The following is a 16,498-nucleotide window of genomic DNA, read 5'->3' on the forward strand; positions in this document are numbered from 1 at the left end:
TCAGGTGTGCAGGGGGCTCGGGGAACCCTGGGGACCCCACTGCTGGTGGGACACTTTCTAAGGGTGGTTGGCGCTTGCCTGGGCCTGAAAACCGTGCCTCAGTGCAGGTGCTCACAAGAGAGGCCCAGAGCCAGACCCACCTTGCTGGTCACTGCACCGGAACCCCCACGAGCTGGCACCCCCAGCAGCAGAATCTCGGCCACGAGGCTGGGCGAGAGGCTAAAGTGTCCGGGTCCGGGCCTGACCTGGGCCCCGGGCCCCCCACGCTGAGCCCGCCCTCCCTTTGAGGTGAGAGCAGGGCTGCTCACACCAGCTCCTCCCCCGCCTCCACGTGGAGCATGTCCTCCCCACCGGGCACAAAACACGCCAACACACAGGCAGAGGCCTGAACAATTTTATTTTCATGCCAACTTTGGCTCCCAGCCATTCAAGAAAGGCGCGGCCGTAGAGAAGGCCGGCCCCAGCCTCCCCCACCTCTGGTGCCACCCCCCGGGCCAGAGGGTGCCCTGAATGCCCTCTGCGACAAGGCAAGCCCCAGCACGATCCCACAGGTCTTGCGAGACTGGCTTCCGGCCCCTGCCACCCTTGCCAGCTCGTCTTCAGGCCTCGGCGGGCCCTTCCTCATGGCATCCAGGACCAACAGGCGGGTGGGGGCTGCAGTGTGGGGTGCCGGGGCCGAGTTGCGGGGCGGAGTGACTGGGAGGGCAGCCAGGCCCCTAGGGGACCACCCGGGGCGGGGGTCCCGGGACACAGCCGCCCAACAGGCTGTCTTCCAAGTCAGAGAGAGGACTCTGTGCACCGGAGCTGCCCACTGGCTCTGCCCCAGGCCGCCTCTCCACCCGACAGACAGACAGACAGACAGGCAGCATTTCTGACACCACGGAGGGGAAACCACAGGGCAGAACTGCGGCCCAACGGGCCTCGGGAGAACTGGGCTGTGGTGTGAGTGCAGCGTTGAGTGTGAGTGTGAGCGTGAGTGTGTGTGTGTGGCGGGGTGGCCTCCTCCTCGGGACTCTACCAGCGGGCGGGGGCCAGCTAGAGCTGGGCAGCCTCGGCCAAGCCCACCCGGTTCTGGTCCCGGTCGAACACGGTGTAGTAGCGCCCGATGAAGACGTCACCCAGGATCCAGAGCGGCCCGCCAGGCGGGGGGATGTCCATGCCCATGAAGCCGCTCAGGCACACTGTCGTCCCGGCCTGCGACACCTGTGACGGCCACCACCGGTCACCACTCGGGCCTCACCCCGGGGCACCCGCCCCACGCCCCGCAGCCCCCGCTCACCTTGAGGGTGTAGTCCTCTGGGGACAGCGTGTAGTCCTTCTCCCCCAGTTTCACGGTGACCTCGGGCAGGCTAGACACCTTCTCGCAGGGGATCATGTACTGCGTGGGGGACGAGGGGGGGGCCGGTGATGGGGGTGGGGCCGGCGATGGGGGTGGGGCCGGCGATGAGGGTGCCCGTCCTCCCCGGTCCTGCTGGCACTCACCTCGCCCTGCATCAGCGGCACGGCCCCGATGGCCTTCTGCAGCTCCCGCACCTCCTCCACGGGCCCCACGATCAGGGATGTGCCCGTGTCCACAATGGCCTCACAGCCGCCCTTGCACACGGTCAGACTGCTGCCCACGTCCAGCCTGCGGGGGTGGGCGTGAGTCCCCCGTCAGGGCCTACGGAGCACCTGCCCGCCCCTGCCCCTGCCCCTGCAGGACTGGGTCATGAGCAGAGTTCGGGGGGTGGGGAGAGGGCCGGAGGAGCCAAGGACAGATCAACCGAGGGAGCTGTGTGCAGGAGGGGCCACTGGCTGGACACCGGGAGGTGGCAGCAAGCACCAAGGGCTGGCAGCACGCAGGGCCCAGGTCCCCTTGGGCCAGCCCCCCGCCCCCCCCCCCCAAGCCCCAGCTGCATGCAAGGCCACAGGCAGTGCCCCCACAAGCCACGTCCCACCCTGCGGAGCCACAGGCGGGACCCCGCCCCGCGCTCACTGGTCCATGTGGATCTGCCAGTAGGCCTTGCGGGTGACGTTGTGGTAGCTCAGGCTGCCTCTGTAGTACTTGGAGTCGGTCCCGCCCAGCATCAGCTCGCCCCCAGGCTGGGCTTTCGGGTCCCTATAGGGGAGAAGGAGGGGGTCAGACGTCCTGCCCGCCTCTGCGCCAGGTGTCCAACCTGCAGGTGGCCAGGCTGGACAGGCACAGGGGTCAGGGATGGGTGCAGAGCTCTCGGAAGGTGACCCAGAACAGGGTCCTTCCTGGACGTGCAGAGGTGGGAGGATGCGGCGGCTGGGAGTGCTCCAATCTCACACTCCGGGGACCGCAGGCCGAGCCCCTTCCTGACAGGAGATGCTGCCTGGGCCTCAGGGGCTCCCAGTCTGGCGGCGGCCAGGGTTGGGCCAGCAGGCAGAGGGGGACATAAATGCTAACAGCCCCAGGGGCAGGTATCTCACTGGCCTGGAAGGAAAACCAGGGGCTCCCAGGAGGAGGGCCGGCTGCCCTGAGAGGGGCGGAGCCACTGCGCCTGCCCCAGGCCCTCTGCACCTGCTGCTCCGGGGGACGCCCTCTGTCCAGACTGCTGTAACACCGGCTCCCGCTTCAGATCTCAGCTTCCGTTCCTCCCCACCTCTTAGTCACACCTGTGGTTGCAGCATCATTTGCCCAGCTGTCTCTGGCATCCGCCACACTTGTCCTCCACCCATCGCTGTGGCTGCCACCTCCCGTACCTCCACCACCCACGTGTGGAGGGCACAGGTGCCCCTCCTCACCCTCAGCCCTGCCCTTTCAAGCCATCCACCCCACCCCCACTTCCTGCCCGAGTCTGCGCCCGGGGAGTCACAGAGATGGGCCATCTGTCCCGACCTCAGGCCTGGCCGAGCTCCTGGGTCCTCTGCACCCTGCCTGCCTCCCTGGGACCCGAAGGCTCACGTGTACCCAGCACCTAGCGGGCGGCTTGGCTCTCAGCAGCTGCTCAGCTTTTGCCACTGACTGAGCACGGGGCAGAGGCCAGCATCCATAGAGTCCGGGCCAAAGGCTCTGGGCTGGAATTCCACCAGAAGTGCCCAGGGTCAGACCCAGAGGGGACATGCAGGGCATGCTGACCAGCGATCAGGAGCAGCAGGCTGCCCGGCGCACACCTGCCCACGCCACACCTGCACTCCCCCTCATTGGGGGCTTCCTTTCAAGACCTGTAGCACCGTCCTGGGAAGAGCCAGGGGCTGGAGAACTGAGAGCCCTTTCCAAGGACCCCCTCCCCCACATGCCAGGCACCGGGTGTTGCTTCTCCAATATGGGAGCATCTCCCTGAGCTCTCCCGGGGGTCACCATGGGAAAACCCCAGCCCCCTTGCCTCCAGAGCTCTTGGCACAGATCAGGGCTCGTGGCCTGATTCCCTCTGGGCTGAAAGTGACCCAGGGGCAGGGGCCAGCCTGCCCATCACCGGGCCCAGGAACGTCAAGCAGGCTGACAGGAAGGGTCCCTGGCCCAGCTCAGGCGGTCGTAGGAGGCAGGCCCAAAGACCAAGATCTCAGACCCAGGGCTGCAGCACCCTGGCTGGGGGACCCCGGGGAGACCCAGCCTTCGGTACGGGCTGTTTGTCCGCCTGTGAGAGGGCACTAACCCACTGAGCTGTGGCTCAGCGCCCGGCAGGGGACCACAGGAAGGGCTGGCACGACAGAGCCCTGCCCCCCCACCTGTTCAGGTAGAAGGAGAAAATGTTCTTGTCCACCAGCTTCTGCTGCATCAGGTTGTCAAAGACGGGCAGCACGTTGTTGACGGAGATGCGGGGGTAGGCCATGCCCAGGATGCCGTCGAACTTGGCCGCGATGAAGACCACGCCTGGCTGCTTGATGGCCTCCCCGAAGGTCTGCCTCTGCACCGTGACGCCACCAGGGCTGGACGAGGAGGGGTTACAGGGGACCTGCGGGCCACGGGGTGCGGGGAGCAGGGGTCAGCGGGCCGTGTGGACACCAAGCCCGACGCTGGGCCCCAGGCAGCCCATCACCCCCGTCCCTGCATGGGCAGCTATGGCCGTGAAAGCCAGCTCAGCCGGTGGCCGTCATCTGGCGCACAGGACTCAGCCCGTAAGAAGGGCTGCTGACCCTGCACCGGACCTGGGTGGGGACAGCGGGGGTACGGGGCCCACGCTCCGCTGGGCCTGTTTCAAGGACGGGTGCAACGCGGGGGAGCAGGGAGGGTGGGCTCCTCCTGAGCTCAGGCCCTCCCACCCACCTAACCCCGCCCTCAGGGACCCCGGATCTAACCTTGGACTCAAGGCCACGCCACGCCACCCCCTCCCCCAAGCTGGGGCGGAGGCTGCAGACACACATAGGGCAGGATGTGGGAAGCCAAGGCTGTTTGGGGTTGACGCTGGGGGGGCGGAGAGGGGATCTGCGTGTTGTGCGACATCCTGTCTCAGGCTCAGAGACCCTGGCAGAGCCCCCCCACTCCCGCCAGGCAGATGTGGAGGGGGCGGACGGCCCCCACGGAGCCGCAGGGCCCTGCCAGGCTGGCTGGAGGAAGGGTCCTCCCTGCCACCAAGTCTTGGGGCAGGTCCCGCGGTGTTCCTGGGGCTGGGGGCTGGGAGGGGACTACTTCCTGCTCCGCTCCTGCTCCCCACAGCTCCCAACCCAGACCCCTCCTATGGCCTGGCACCAGGGGCTCCTCCCGAGCACCCACAAGGGCCCCGCCCCACTCCCTGGGGAGGCAGGAACGTCCTGCAGGCACCCCGTCAGGCAGCCCTCCCCAGATGCTGCCCAGCATCCTGCTTGACACCCTCGGCAGGTGCCCCTGGCCAGCAGCCCTGGCTGAAGGAACTGGGGCCACGCCTAACCCTGGCACCCAGTGGCCCCCGCCGTCCACCGGCTCCTGTGCCTGGCTGGGCGGCCAGGAGCCTCACCACTCATCACTCATGGTCCTGGGCCCAGACCTGCGCCCGGCACTCTCGCTCCCGCACTCCGGGGCTCTCAGCCTCTCCTTCCAGCCCTCCCGGCATCGCCCAGCTCACGCACGGGACCACGTCCCCCCGTCACATCCTCCCCGCCAAGCACACCCAGCGGTTCCACCTCTGGGCCTCTGCTCAAGCTGAGACCCTGGCTCCTGTGCTCCGTGGACCCCTGCCCGGCCCTGGGGTCAGGGTGAATCCCCCAGCCTGGGGAGCGGCCCCGAGACACTCACCGACACGGTGTCCTGGCTCAGGTACCCTGAGAGGCTGCCCGAGCCATAGTGGATGTCGAAGGTCGTGCCGTTCTTCACATACGTGCTGGACTTGTCGCTGTTGTACTTGTGGTGGGTCCCTGTGCCGAGCTGGAGTGTCAGCCTGCCTGCCCACCCCAACTGCAGCCTCAACCCTCCCAGCCCTGGACCGGCTCTGCTAGGCCCCGCTGCCCACTGCAGCCCATCCAGCAAGCCTCTGGGGGGGTGGTCCAGCCCATGACCCCCACAGTCCCAGCCCTGAATCAAGGAAGGGAGGAGGGTGGAGAGGCCAGAGGGGCCGCCTGTTGGGTGTGGCCGAGATGTGGGGAGGCAGGTGGCCCAGGAGGTCCACCTGGACATCTCTGCCCCAGGATGGGAGAGGGCAGGCTGAGACTGGACGGCTGACCTCCAGCGGCCGAGGGGAGAGCGAGCAGGGGGGTGGGGGCCGCACGCCCCTGCCCGGGGTCCCTCCCTCCGGGGTCCACGGCAGGCCCCTGGGACAGACTGACTCACAGCAGGCGATGTCCAGCAGCTTGCAGTGGATGGACGGGACCCACAGGTTGGCGGAGCCGGTGTCGAAGACCACCGTGAAGCACTGCGGGGGCGTCCCGATGCCGATCTCCCCGTAGTACTGGGCCTGGGGGGGGTGGAGTCTGTCAGGGCAGGCTGCGGGGCTCCCCACGGGGAGAGAGCAGCCCTAGGCCTGGGGGGACGTGGGGTCTGTCAGGGCAGGCCGCGGGGCTCCCCGTGGGGAGAGAGAAGGCCCAGGCCTGCTGCCTCAGCCGCCCACCCAGCCATCCCCTCCCGAGCCCTTGGTCGAGTCCAGGGCTCTGGGAGGGAAGGCCTCCTCCCCAGCATGAAGGTCGAGAAAGGGCCTGACTCTGGGAGTTCAGATCCCACGGGGCCGAGCCTAGAGGGTCCTCAGGCAGAGGGGTCGAGGGGGCCGAGGGGAGGAGGCGCACAGGGCAGGCTGAGTCCCTTGGCACTGGCCACGCTGCCTTCACTGCCCTGGGCCTCAGTTTCCCCCTCTGCACACGGGCAGCAGAGGCAGCCTGGGGGGAGGCCCAGATGCCGGGTGAGGGTTCTGATAAGCACGAAAGGGGCACATGCCTCCAGGGGGGCCCCATCCTTGGCCCCTCGGAGGTCATGGGCGTGGGCGTCTGGGAGTTTGGGGTCCGCTGGGCCCTGCCGTCCGCAGGGACGGTTGCTGCAGGGCTCCGGCTCCAGCCCATCCGGGTGTCTCTCTCCAGCCACTTGGCTCCAGGGAGCAGCGGCCACCACTGACTCATGACCCAATAGAAGTGTCTAGACTGGGAGGGGGGGCGGCGCAGGGGGGGTCGGAGAATGACTCAGCAAATATCCATACATGTGCGTGCGTGTGCACGTGTGTCTGTGTGCGTGTATGCTGGGGGCCAGGAATCAGGAACTTGTCAATCAGGCCCCAGGCAGACCCCCCCCCCGCCTGATCACATGCCCGTGAGGTCACAGCTTCCTGGCACAGCCCGGGCTCCAGCCAGGCAGGACAGAGGGCGAGGCTACCTGCCTTAAACCTAAGTGGGCCAGAGGCTGGATGGGCTGGCTTCCCAAGACTCAGGGAGTGGGGGGCGTGGAGAGGATGTCACCTGGGCAGCCCCAGAGGACCTGGCCCCAGAGCTGGTACCAGGATGCCCTGCCCCAGCATGCTGTGTGTTCCAGAATGTTCCACCTCTGAGCTGGTTTCCCCCTCCATAAGCAGTGGGCACACGGGCTGCTCACTGACCGAACAGGCAGATAGGGTGCAGGGACTGGGCCATGGTCGCCCCCGGCCTTCCAACGAGACAGGCAAGACAGCACAGAGGCTCCAGGGCAGTGGGTGCCTCTCAGGCAGGCGGGCCCAGGTGACCCAAGCTCAGGGACCCCCGGCCCCCACCCACAGGCTTGCGGGCAGGCCCGGGCCTGATTCTGGGCTCCTCCGCGCTGGGCCGGCTCCCTCGTGTGCAGGGGCTGGGGCAGTCCCGCGGGGCTGGTCACCAGGGTGAAGACGCCAGCCCAGCTCTGAGCTGATGCTGGGTGGCAGGCGGGAAGCAGATGTCAGGGAGGTGCTCAGGCCACTCCAGTCAACCCTCCTAGACCCTCCCCGGGCCAGGGCGGGCAGGGGAGCCCGGAGCTGGGGCCAGGGAGGTCACAGCCCTCAGTCAGGAGGGCGTCATGGAAACACCCACCACAAGGGTGGCTGAGCCGAAGCCCCGCCCCCTACAAGGCTGAAGTTCGCAAACCACTGGAGGCTGAGAAAAGAGGATTCCACCAAAACCCACCCCGGCTCGGGAACGTTTCCTCAGAGCCAGCTCCCGCCCGCAGCACCGTGAGCAGTCAGCCCGCTCCCCCCAGGCCCAGGCTGCCTCCCCGTCCCCCACACTCACGTCCATGTAGTTCCTGAGCAGCTCGGGAATTGGCCCCTGCCTCACAGCCGGCTCCCCGCTGGCGTATTTCGAGATGGGGCCCTTGGCGATCAGGTGTTCCACAGGGCCCATCGCCTCCGACAGGGTCCGGCGGATGGACGTGAACTTGTGTAGCGGGATCCTATAAAGACGGGGTCGGGCTCGTCAGGGCTGGCTGGCCGCACAGCCCACCGGGAGGCTGCCGCACCCACGACCGGGAGGCTGCCGCACCCACGACCGAGCTGGAGGCCCAGCATGCCTGCTCCCCGCCCCCAGCCGCTGGGGGCTCCACCATGCACCCCTGTGGTCTCCTGTCTCCACTCTGAATGGATCCAGTGTCAGTGGTCAGCAACCGCATCTGCCCAAAGCCCTCTGTGGGGCCCCATCTGCCTGGCCCTCCCCACCCAGACCCCACAGAGATGGTCCCAGCTCACCTGTCTGACTTGCGGGGTGGCCACCTTCTAGCCACCAGAGGGGACTTCCAGGCCACTCACTCTGAGCAGCCAGCTCTCCCCGACCACCCCCAGGCCCCTCACAGGACCCCCCTTTCCTTCCAGTCCTCACCCCAGGCCGCACTGAACGCCGTCACTCTCTCCCCATTAAGCAGGCCACTGGAGGTCAAGGCTGACACCTGGGGCCTGGAGGTGGGGGCTGCCAAGGCTGGCCGCACTCCATGCCAGGCCCGGTGGCCCTGCTTGGAGGACCCTTCCCAGGAGCCCCGCCTCCCACCACACACATCAGCCCGGATAGTCGGCCCAGCAGCAGGGGCAGCGTGAGGGGTCCTTTTCCACCCCCAGCTCCACAGGGGTCTGAACTTGCCCCAGCAGGTGGGACAGAAAACCACCTGAGCAAGAAGAGCTGCTGGATGAACTGTCTTCCCAGCCTGGGGACCTGCGAGTTCAAGGTCGCAGCGGCTCCTCCCAGCAGGCCAAGGGCATGCTCCAGGAAGATGTGGGCCTGGCCTCTTGCCTAAGAAGGGACCGGCTGGGAGAGCCTGGGCTTCTTGTTTGCGGGCGGGGGAGGGCAACACACCCTCCAGTAACTAACGAGACAGATGCCAGCAGCTCCACCGCACGGGAAGATGTGGGGGCTTGGGTTCAGCTGCCCCAACCCAAGAAGTTCCAGGCTTGGATCCCCAGTGGAAGGCCTGGGGGTGAGGCCAGGGCAGGTTCAGGCCTGCAGCTGCTCCCCACAACTGCTCCAGCTAGGGCTATTCGCCCCCAGGCCACAGCCCACGCAGGGGCCCACACAAGCCAGCCCTTTGGCAAGGCTCAGGTCTGCAGTGGGGGGGAGGGGAGGGATGCCAGCTCCTGCAGCCCCAAGACCCCACCCACCTGCCCACAGGCAAAGGCCCAGAGCGGAGCTGGAAGAATGCCGGCCCAGGCCCAGCACTAAGGCTCCAGGCCTGGGCAAGGGTGGGGGCAGGGCAGAAGCGGGTGGGCCTGCCGCACCCCTCTCCTGCTGGGCAAGCAGCCTGCCTGGTGAGGCCCGGAGGGTGGGGGGACCCTCCGTCTCGCTGACACAGCATGGCACAGCCCTGGACCAGCCTGATAGTCTTTGGCCTCGCTGGGCCCAGTGGGGGACCCCAGGCCTGGGGAGGGCGTGGTCCTTACTGAGGCAGCAGGTGTTGGTGGGACAGAGCCCCAGCCCAGCAGTGGGGGAAGCCTCCCAGGGCCTGGTGCCAGCTGGGCCACTTCCCCAGACCCATTCTTATGCTAACTCCCTCTCGACCCTGTGGGCCTCCTGGTGTCCAGAGGGTCCTCCAACCGGCCAGGGGCCTGTGGGAAGATCTCATAGGCCTAACCGACCAGGATGAGGCCCCGCCCAGTTCACAGCTGGGAAGGGAGACCCCAGGCGCAAAAATGACTTGCCCAAGCTCAGGGGCCTCTCGGGCCTACCTTTGGGTCTTCTGTCCTCCAGCCGAGTGCGGGCCCCTGAGCACAGGCTCCCACCCTACCTGTCCTGGGGATGCTGAGCCAACTCCCAGTCACAGCCCTCCTGCTACCTCCGGTCCCCCCACCCCCCCGGCCCACCCCAAGATGGCAGGGAGGAGGGGACGCGCGGACCCCCGGGCCAGCCCCGCACCTGCAGAGCTCCCCTGCCCCCCCGCGGATAGGCCCGCAGGAGGCCATGGGGGCGGCCCGGCTGCACCCCGGCGGGCGCAAGGGGTGGCTGGGCGTCCTCGGGGAGCGCGAGCTGCGCGGCTCACCTGATGACCGCGGCGGCGGGGGCGGCCAGCAGGCCGAGGGCGAGCAGCAGCGGCAGCAGGCTGGGCGTCTGCATGGCGGCGGCGGCCCGGTCGAAGCGGAGAGCCCGGGAGGTCGCGCGCTTATAGCCGGGATGACGGCGCAGTTGGGCCGCGTCAGCTGACCCGCTTGTTTGCACCGGGGCTGGTCACGTGGGCTGCGGCGGGCGACGGGGGCGGGCCCGGGCCGGCGCGGGGCGGGGCGGGGCCGGGAAGCGAGGGGCGGGGCCACCGCGCCCAGGAGCTGCAGCGTTTGCTTGGGCGCGTTGGCCGCCCGTGCCCGCTCGGGCCACGAGCTGACCCGGAGAATTGCCACGGCCCTTTCGGGGCAGAAGGGGACCGGGCCTGGCCCCGCTGGACCCCTCAGCCGGGCGAGGCTCCCGGAGCCGCGGCTCCTTCCTCGCCCTGGGCGCGCGGCTCCCCAAGGCTCCCCAGGGCTCCCCGCTCCACCTGCTCCCTCCCTGGGCGCCCTTGTCCCCAGCTCTTCCTTCGCCCGGGGAGTCTCCCAGGGAGTCTCTCCGGAGGCTCCGGCCGCCCTCATTCTCCAAGTGGTCCACAGCCCTCCCAGCCCCAGCACCCCGCCCCAGAGCTGCACCTGGCCTGGCCCTGCCTTGGTAACCCTGGGCTCTCCTCCCTCTGTAAATTGGCACCATCCCAACCTTGTGGCAAATCTCAAAGGCTGCCATGGGGAGTGTGTGTGTGTGTGTGTGTGTGTGTAGGGGGGGAGGGGACAGCAGGTCACAGTTCAGCCACTTGGGATCAGTTTTTACCAGCCTCTGGGGTAGGAGAGCGAGTCCCTTGGTCTGGCTGGTGCGCAGCCCTGTCTGAGGCCCCAGTGACCCCTCAGCCTGGGAGCTGAGTTCCTGCTGCCCAAGGGGAGGATCAGCTCCATCCTCCACCCTGGGTCGCAGCCAAAGGAGGGGGTGGGTGTTATCAAGGAAAGGAATTCGGACAGGTCATTTCAGAGAAGGTCACTTGAAGAAGGAAATTCAGCAGGAGAATATGCCGGGAAGTGACTGATGTGGGGGTGTCGACTTAAAAAGATGCACATGAAAGTTGTCCCTTTCCTCTGGAGCAAAGCTTTCATGTAATAAATATCTTCACTTTTATCCTGACAAATTCTATTAAGGTAGCTTTTCTATTGAGGAAAAGTATCAGATCAGCCTGTTACCTAACCACTTCAGCCAAGGCCACTCAGTCTCCTATAGCTGAGCAAACCCTGGTATCTTTCAACAGAGCCCGACCCAGTGTCTACACCTTAGGTGAGTGTGCCCTGGTGTGGGTCAACCAGCATCTGCGCCCCGCCCCGACCCCAGTATCTTTCAGTCGGAAGAGGGCAGGTACCTGTTCCACCACCAAATAAAACTCAGGAGTATCAACCAATATGGGAGATCCGAGAACCAGGAGTTGTTGTTCCAACTCTTGGGGACCCCAGTGACGGCAGCATGCCAGACTTCGCTGTTCACCTACCCAGATTTGTCTGGACTCTCCAAGGAGGCGGACAGGTACAAGAGGCCTCTGGTGGTACCAAGGCTCCAGTCCACTCTGGGTAACTTCGTCGGTCGCCATGAACTGTCGACTTTAAAAATGCACGTGTGAGTGGCGACTTAAGTTTTATTTGGGGGCAAAATGAAGATTGCAGCCCAGGAGACAGCACCTCAGCTCCGAGAAACTGCTGCAAAGAAGAGGGGGGATGGGCAGCGTATGTGATTTTGGTGAAGGGGAATTACATGCTATCAAGCACATATTTTCCCAGAAGGATTCTACTAGTCTTGTGAAGCTTTGCTAATCATGAGGAACAGTCATCACCATGAAGGGTTTTAATGCGTTTCTAGATGTGAGGAGATGCAAGAATTGGGCTCGTAAAATCCGTTCCTGAAGATCTCCAACTATCTGAAGACCTGTCCTGCCAGTTTTCCCCCTGAGCACGAGTGCCTTTTTTCTCTTCTTCACCTTGAACTCCCTTTGGGGGGTGTTGGAGGTCAGCAGCTGCAGCAGCACATGACTTAATCCTCGTTGAGGTAGATGGCAAGTGCCAATTTGTAGTTCACAGGGGCCAGGCCTCTCTGAGGAGGGGACATTTGAGCAGGATGTGAACAGGGCGAATCTTCACAAGGGGACTCACCCAGGGACACTTTTTCTTGGGTGATCCTCCCCGTTCCCCACCTAAAGGGAGTCAAACCGAGGCTCTGTGGCTTACAGAGGCAAGGTTGGAATTCCCATCTTTTCTGTAACTACCAAACAAACCAGGACTCTGACCTTAACCACCACCACCCTCCATGCTGGTCAGCCTGATGTCCACAGACGAGTGACCCTTGCTTTGCCCTGCCTCCTCTCCTAGCCATTCCGCAAATGTTTACTGGGTTCCCCTGATGTGGTTCTGAAGGAGTAAAGCCAGGGGCCAAGCGGGGGCTCATATCCTGCGCTTGAACTGGACCCCGCCCCCTCGGGGCCAAGGCTGTCCCCCGCAGAGGCCCAGAAGCGGGACCCTCGCACCAGTTGTTACCTGGCCCTGGTGTTGGAGTGGTCATCAAGGCCCTAGGTGGGCTGGACTCTGGCACTTGGTGGAAGGTAGTCGCAGCTGGTGTCCTCTGGTCACCACGCCTGGTCCCGATGCTCAGTGGGGACGTGATATCTCTAACAGTGGTGCTCAGAAGCGGGCCTCTAAGAAAACACACATTTAGAGCATCATCTGCTTCTTCTTCAGAAACATTTACAAGGTCCCTGGGGGTTCTGGGCACGAGGCAGTGTGAACTGTTGGAGGGGCCACGGGCTTGATAGGGCATCCAGCTGTGACTGTCCTGAGCTGGCGGCATGTGTGCTGGATGGAGCTCATGGGAGCCAAGCTGGCACCCCTGACTTTCCCCTGAGGGTGTCAGGGGGCCTCTGAGAAGGGACCCTCTGGTGGCCCAAAGGGTGGAGAGGTCCCTACCCCCAGCGGAGGCTGCAGGGGAGGGACCTTGGGCGACGGGAAAGGGTGTTGCAATCAGGGAAGACTCGAGGGAGCCTGTTAAGTCAGCTGAGCCCAGGCGGGGGTGGGGGGCAGGAGAGATGAGGTCAGGGGTCAGAGCGGAGCTCTGCAGGTCACTCGACCCGGCTGGGATGAGCTGAGGAGCCTGAGCAGTGCCGCGTGAGCCCCGCAGGGCGCTCAGCAGTTTCTGAGCAGTGAGGTCAGACGTAGCCACCAGCAAAGTGCAGACAGACTAGCCCCGAGGGCTCCCGGCTGTATGAGGTCAGAGAATCGAGGGGGACCCAGCAAAGGAGACAGTGGGAGCAGCTGGGAACAAGAGGAGGGCCTGGACGCTGAATGAAACGTGGGGTCGGGGGCTGACGATGGACCGGGTGGAGGGGGAACTCAGCAGCGCCCACGGGACTTAGCGACATGGCCTGGAGGAGAGTAGTGTCAGTGAAGAGAGAGCAGCTCTTGTAAAGACTTGCTGGTGAGACAGTGCGTATTGATGCAGAAAGACAGGTGGATGGACAGGGGAGCAGGAGAGCCTCGCGCTGAGGAGCAGGGGGGTGGCTTTTGTTGTTCGTCACTCAGTCGTGTCCGACTCTTTGTGACCCCACGGGCTGCAGCACGCCAGGCCTCCCTGTCCTTCACCGTCTCCCGGAGTTTGCTCAAACTCATATCCATTGAGTCAATGATGCCGTCCAACCATCTCATCCTCTGTGGCCCCTGTTCCTCCTGCCCTTAGTCTTTCCCAGCAGCACAGGAGGACTTAATCCCTCTCTCACACCGCACGCAGCCCTCAGTCCCAGGGGGTAAATTCCCTAGGTCAGTAATGTTGTCCTCGGTCACTCAACCAGGTCCAGCTCTGCAACTCCACGGACTGTAGCCCAAAGGCTCCTCTGTCCGTGAGATTTTCCAAGCAAGAATACTGGAGCAGGTCGCCATTTCCTTCTGCAGGGAATCTTCCCGACCCAGGGATCAAACTTGAGTCTCTTGTGTGTCCTGCATTGGCAAGCGAGTTCTTTACCACTGAGTGACCTGGGAAGCCCTTGGGTCAGTTAGGTCAATGGTAAACGTATCAGGGGAATAAGACAAGGAGGCTACATTCATGACCTTGAAACCAACACGGATTTGTGGTTTAAACAGAAACGCATGAAACCCACCAAACCTGTGAAAGAGAAAGACAGAGTTAGGAGAAAGAGAGGAAAAGCCGTAGATGAGAAGCAGGCCTCTGACACCCAAGACACACGAAAACTCTTCTTTTTTAAAAAAAGTATTTATTTGTTGGGCTGTGCTGTGTCTTAGTTTCGGCCTGCAAGACCTTCAGTTGTGGCGTGTGGGATCTAGTTCCCTGACAAGGAATTGAACCCGGGCCCCTACACTGGGAGAAGAGAATCTTAGCTGGACCACCAGGAAGTCCCCCAGATACGTGAAAACTCTTAAAACTCGACAGTCAACAAGTGCACAAGAACAGAGGCCTTAGCAAGTGAGAAGTCCAGAGAGTAGGGAAGCCCACGGAGAGACATTCGGGTCTGCAGAAAAATGCATGTTAAAACCGCAACCAGGTCCCTCTGCACACCATCAGGAGCGGCCAGACCCTTACAACACCAAGTGCTGGTGAGGATATGGGGCAACAGGAACTGACATCCACCCCTGGTGGGGATGCAAATGGCTCTGCTGCTTTGGAAGATGGTTCAGCGGTTTCTTACAAAACCAAACCTGCTCTTAGTATACGATCCAGCAGCCGTGCTCCTTGGAACATAGACAAAGGAGATGAAAACTTGAATCTACACAAAAACCTGCCCATGAATGTTTACAGATGCTTTCTGCTTAATTGCCAAATCTGGAAGCCACTAGAATGCCCTTCAGTAGGTGGATGGAAAAATACACTGCGGTCCATCCAGACAATGGAACTTCGTTGTTGCGGTTGTTCAGTTGCCAAGACGTATCCGACTCTTTGCGACCCCATGGACTTTAGCACACCAGGTCTCCCTGTCCCTCACCATCTCCTGGAGTTTGCCCATGTTCATGCCCAGTGGAATATTATTCACCACTAAAGAGAAATGAGCTATCAAGCTATGAAAAGACACACACAGATGCGCATCTGTGAGTGAAAGAAGCCAATCAGAACAGGCTACAGTCTGTGTGGTTCCAACCGTGTGATGTTGTGAAAAGGCAAAGTCACTGAGACAGTGAAGAATCAGTGATTTGGGGGTGGGGGAGGGGAGGAGGATCCCTGGGTAGACTCAGCACAGTGCTTTTGAGGGCAAGTGAAGGACGCTGCTGATGGTTTAAGGGTGGGTGCGGGACATTCTGGATTTCTCAAAACCCATAGACTGTACAGCTCAAGGAATGAACCTTAATGTCAGCTATGGACTTGGGCTGATAGTAATGTATCAGTATTGGCTCTGGAGAGGAAATAGCAACCCACTCCAGTATCTTGCCTGGAGAATTCCATGGACAGAGGAGCCTGGCGGGCTACATTCCATGAGGTCGCAAAGAGTTAGACACGACTACGTGACTAACACACACGCACACATTGGCTCATCAATTTTAGCAAATGTATCAACAATGCCAGATGTTATAATAGGGGACTTGTGTGTGTGTCTGTGTGTGTGTGTCTGTGTGTGTCTGTGTGTCTGTGTGTGTGTGTGTCTATGTGTGTGTGTGTGTCTGTGTGTGTGTGTCTGTCTGTGTCTGTGTGTCTGTGTGTGTGTGTCTGTGTGTGTCTGTGTGTCTGTGTGTGTGTCTGTGTGTGTCTGTGTGTCTGTGTGTGTCTGTGTGTCTGTGTGTGTGTCTATGTGTGTGTGTGTATCTGTGTGTGTGTGTCTGTGTGTGTGTGTCTGTGTGTGTGTCTGTGTGTGTCTGTGTGTCTGTGTGTGTGTGTCTATGTGTGTGTGTGTGTGTCTGTGTGTGTGTGTGTCTGTGTCTGTGTGTCTGTGTGTGTGTCTGTGTGTGTGTGTGTGTCTGTGTGTCTGTGTGTCTGTGTGTCTGTGTGTGTCTGTGTGTCTGTGTGTGCTGGGGGGTGGGTTTATGGGAATTCTTGTTCGTTGTTGTTCATTTGATAAGTTGTGTCCGACTCTTTGTGACCCCATGGACTGCAGCACTCCAGGCTCCTCTGTCCTTCCCTATCTCCTGAAGTTTGTTCAAACTCATGTCCGTTGAGTCCGTGATGCCATCCAACTGTCTCATCCTCTGTTGTCACCTTCTCCTCCTGCCCTCAATTTTGCCCAGCATCAGGGTTTTTCCAGTCAGCCGGCTCTTTGCATCAGGGGCCAAAGGACTGGAGCTTCAGCTTCAGCATCAGTCCTCCCCATGACTGATAGTACAGGTAGAGCTTTGTGCTACTTGCCAGTTTTTCTGTATGTGTAAAACTATTCTAAAAAATAAAATATTAATAGAAAAATGGACCTGAAACTGTCACAACATTGTTAATTGGCTATAGAATAGTTTTTCTTTAACAGAAGGAAATCTTTATGTATTTCTTTTTCCATATTGAACTTACATTTCCTTCATTTCATATTTTCATTCTACTTCCTTTGCAGGATTTTATCTTAGAATATATGTAAAATACTTGTTTATAAAATGTAAAAACATATTTTATATTTGAAAAAAAGGAAAGAAAAATGGGCATTGATCTCTCTCAAGGGAGAAATGATCAATTAGTTTATACCAAGATTAATAACGTCTGTTTCTCAAAATATACCGTA

At 61.9% G+C, this 16,498-nt stretch overlaps 1 protein-coding gene across 2 annotated transcripts; it reads right to left on the minus strand.

Annotated features, from left to right (window-relative positions):
* Positions 1 to 380: 380 nt before the first annotated feature.
* CTSD (cathepsin D) lies at positions 381 to 9,973 on the minus strand. 2 transcript variants are annotated; one of them, XM_081533225.1, is made up of 9 exons: positions 9,800 to 9,973; positions 7,573 to 7,732; positions 5,687 to 5,804; positions 5,156 to 5,274; positions 3,673 to 3,899; positions 1,976 to 2,098; positions 1,483 to 1,627; positions 1,280 to 1,378; positions 381 to 1,203 (listed from the first exon to the last, which is right to left on the minus strand). In XM_081533225.1, the coding sequence occupies exons 1-9, from the start codon at positions 9,871 to 9,873 to the stop codon at positions 1,036 to 1,038; spliced, it is 1,233 nt and encodes a 410-aa protein (XP_081389351.1). In that variant the 5' UTR covers positions 9,874 to 9,973; the 3' UTR covers positions 381 to 1,035. The 2 variants fall into 2 exon arrangements, with proteins under 2 accessions (XP_081389351.1, XP_081389350.1); XM_081533224.1 differs by having other exon boundaries at positions 5,687 to 5,810.
* Positions 9,974 to 16,498: the final 6,525 nt, after the last annotated feature.

The sequence above is a fragment of the Giraffa tippelskirchi genome, chromosome 10 (assembly GCF_054371585.1).
Source record: "Giraffa tippelskirchi isolate mGirTip1 chromosome 10, T2T-mGirTip1v1.2.pri, whole genome shotgun sequence".
NCBI lineage: Eukaryota > Metazoa > Chordata > Mammalia > Artiodactyla > Giraffidae > Giraffa > Giraffa tippelskirchi.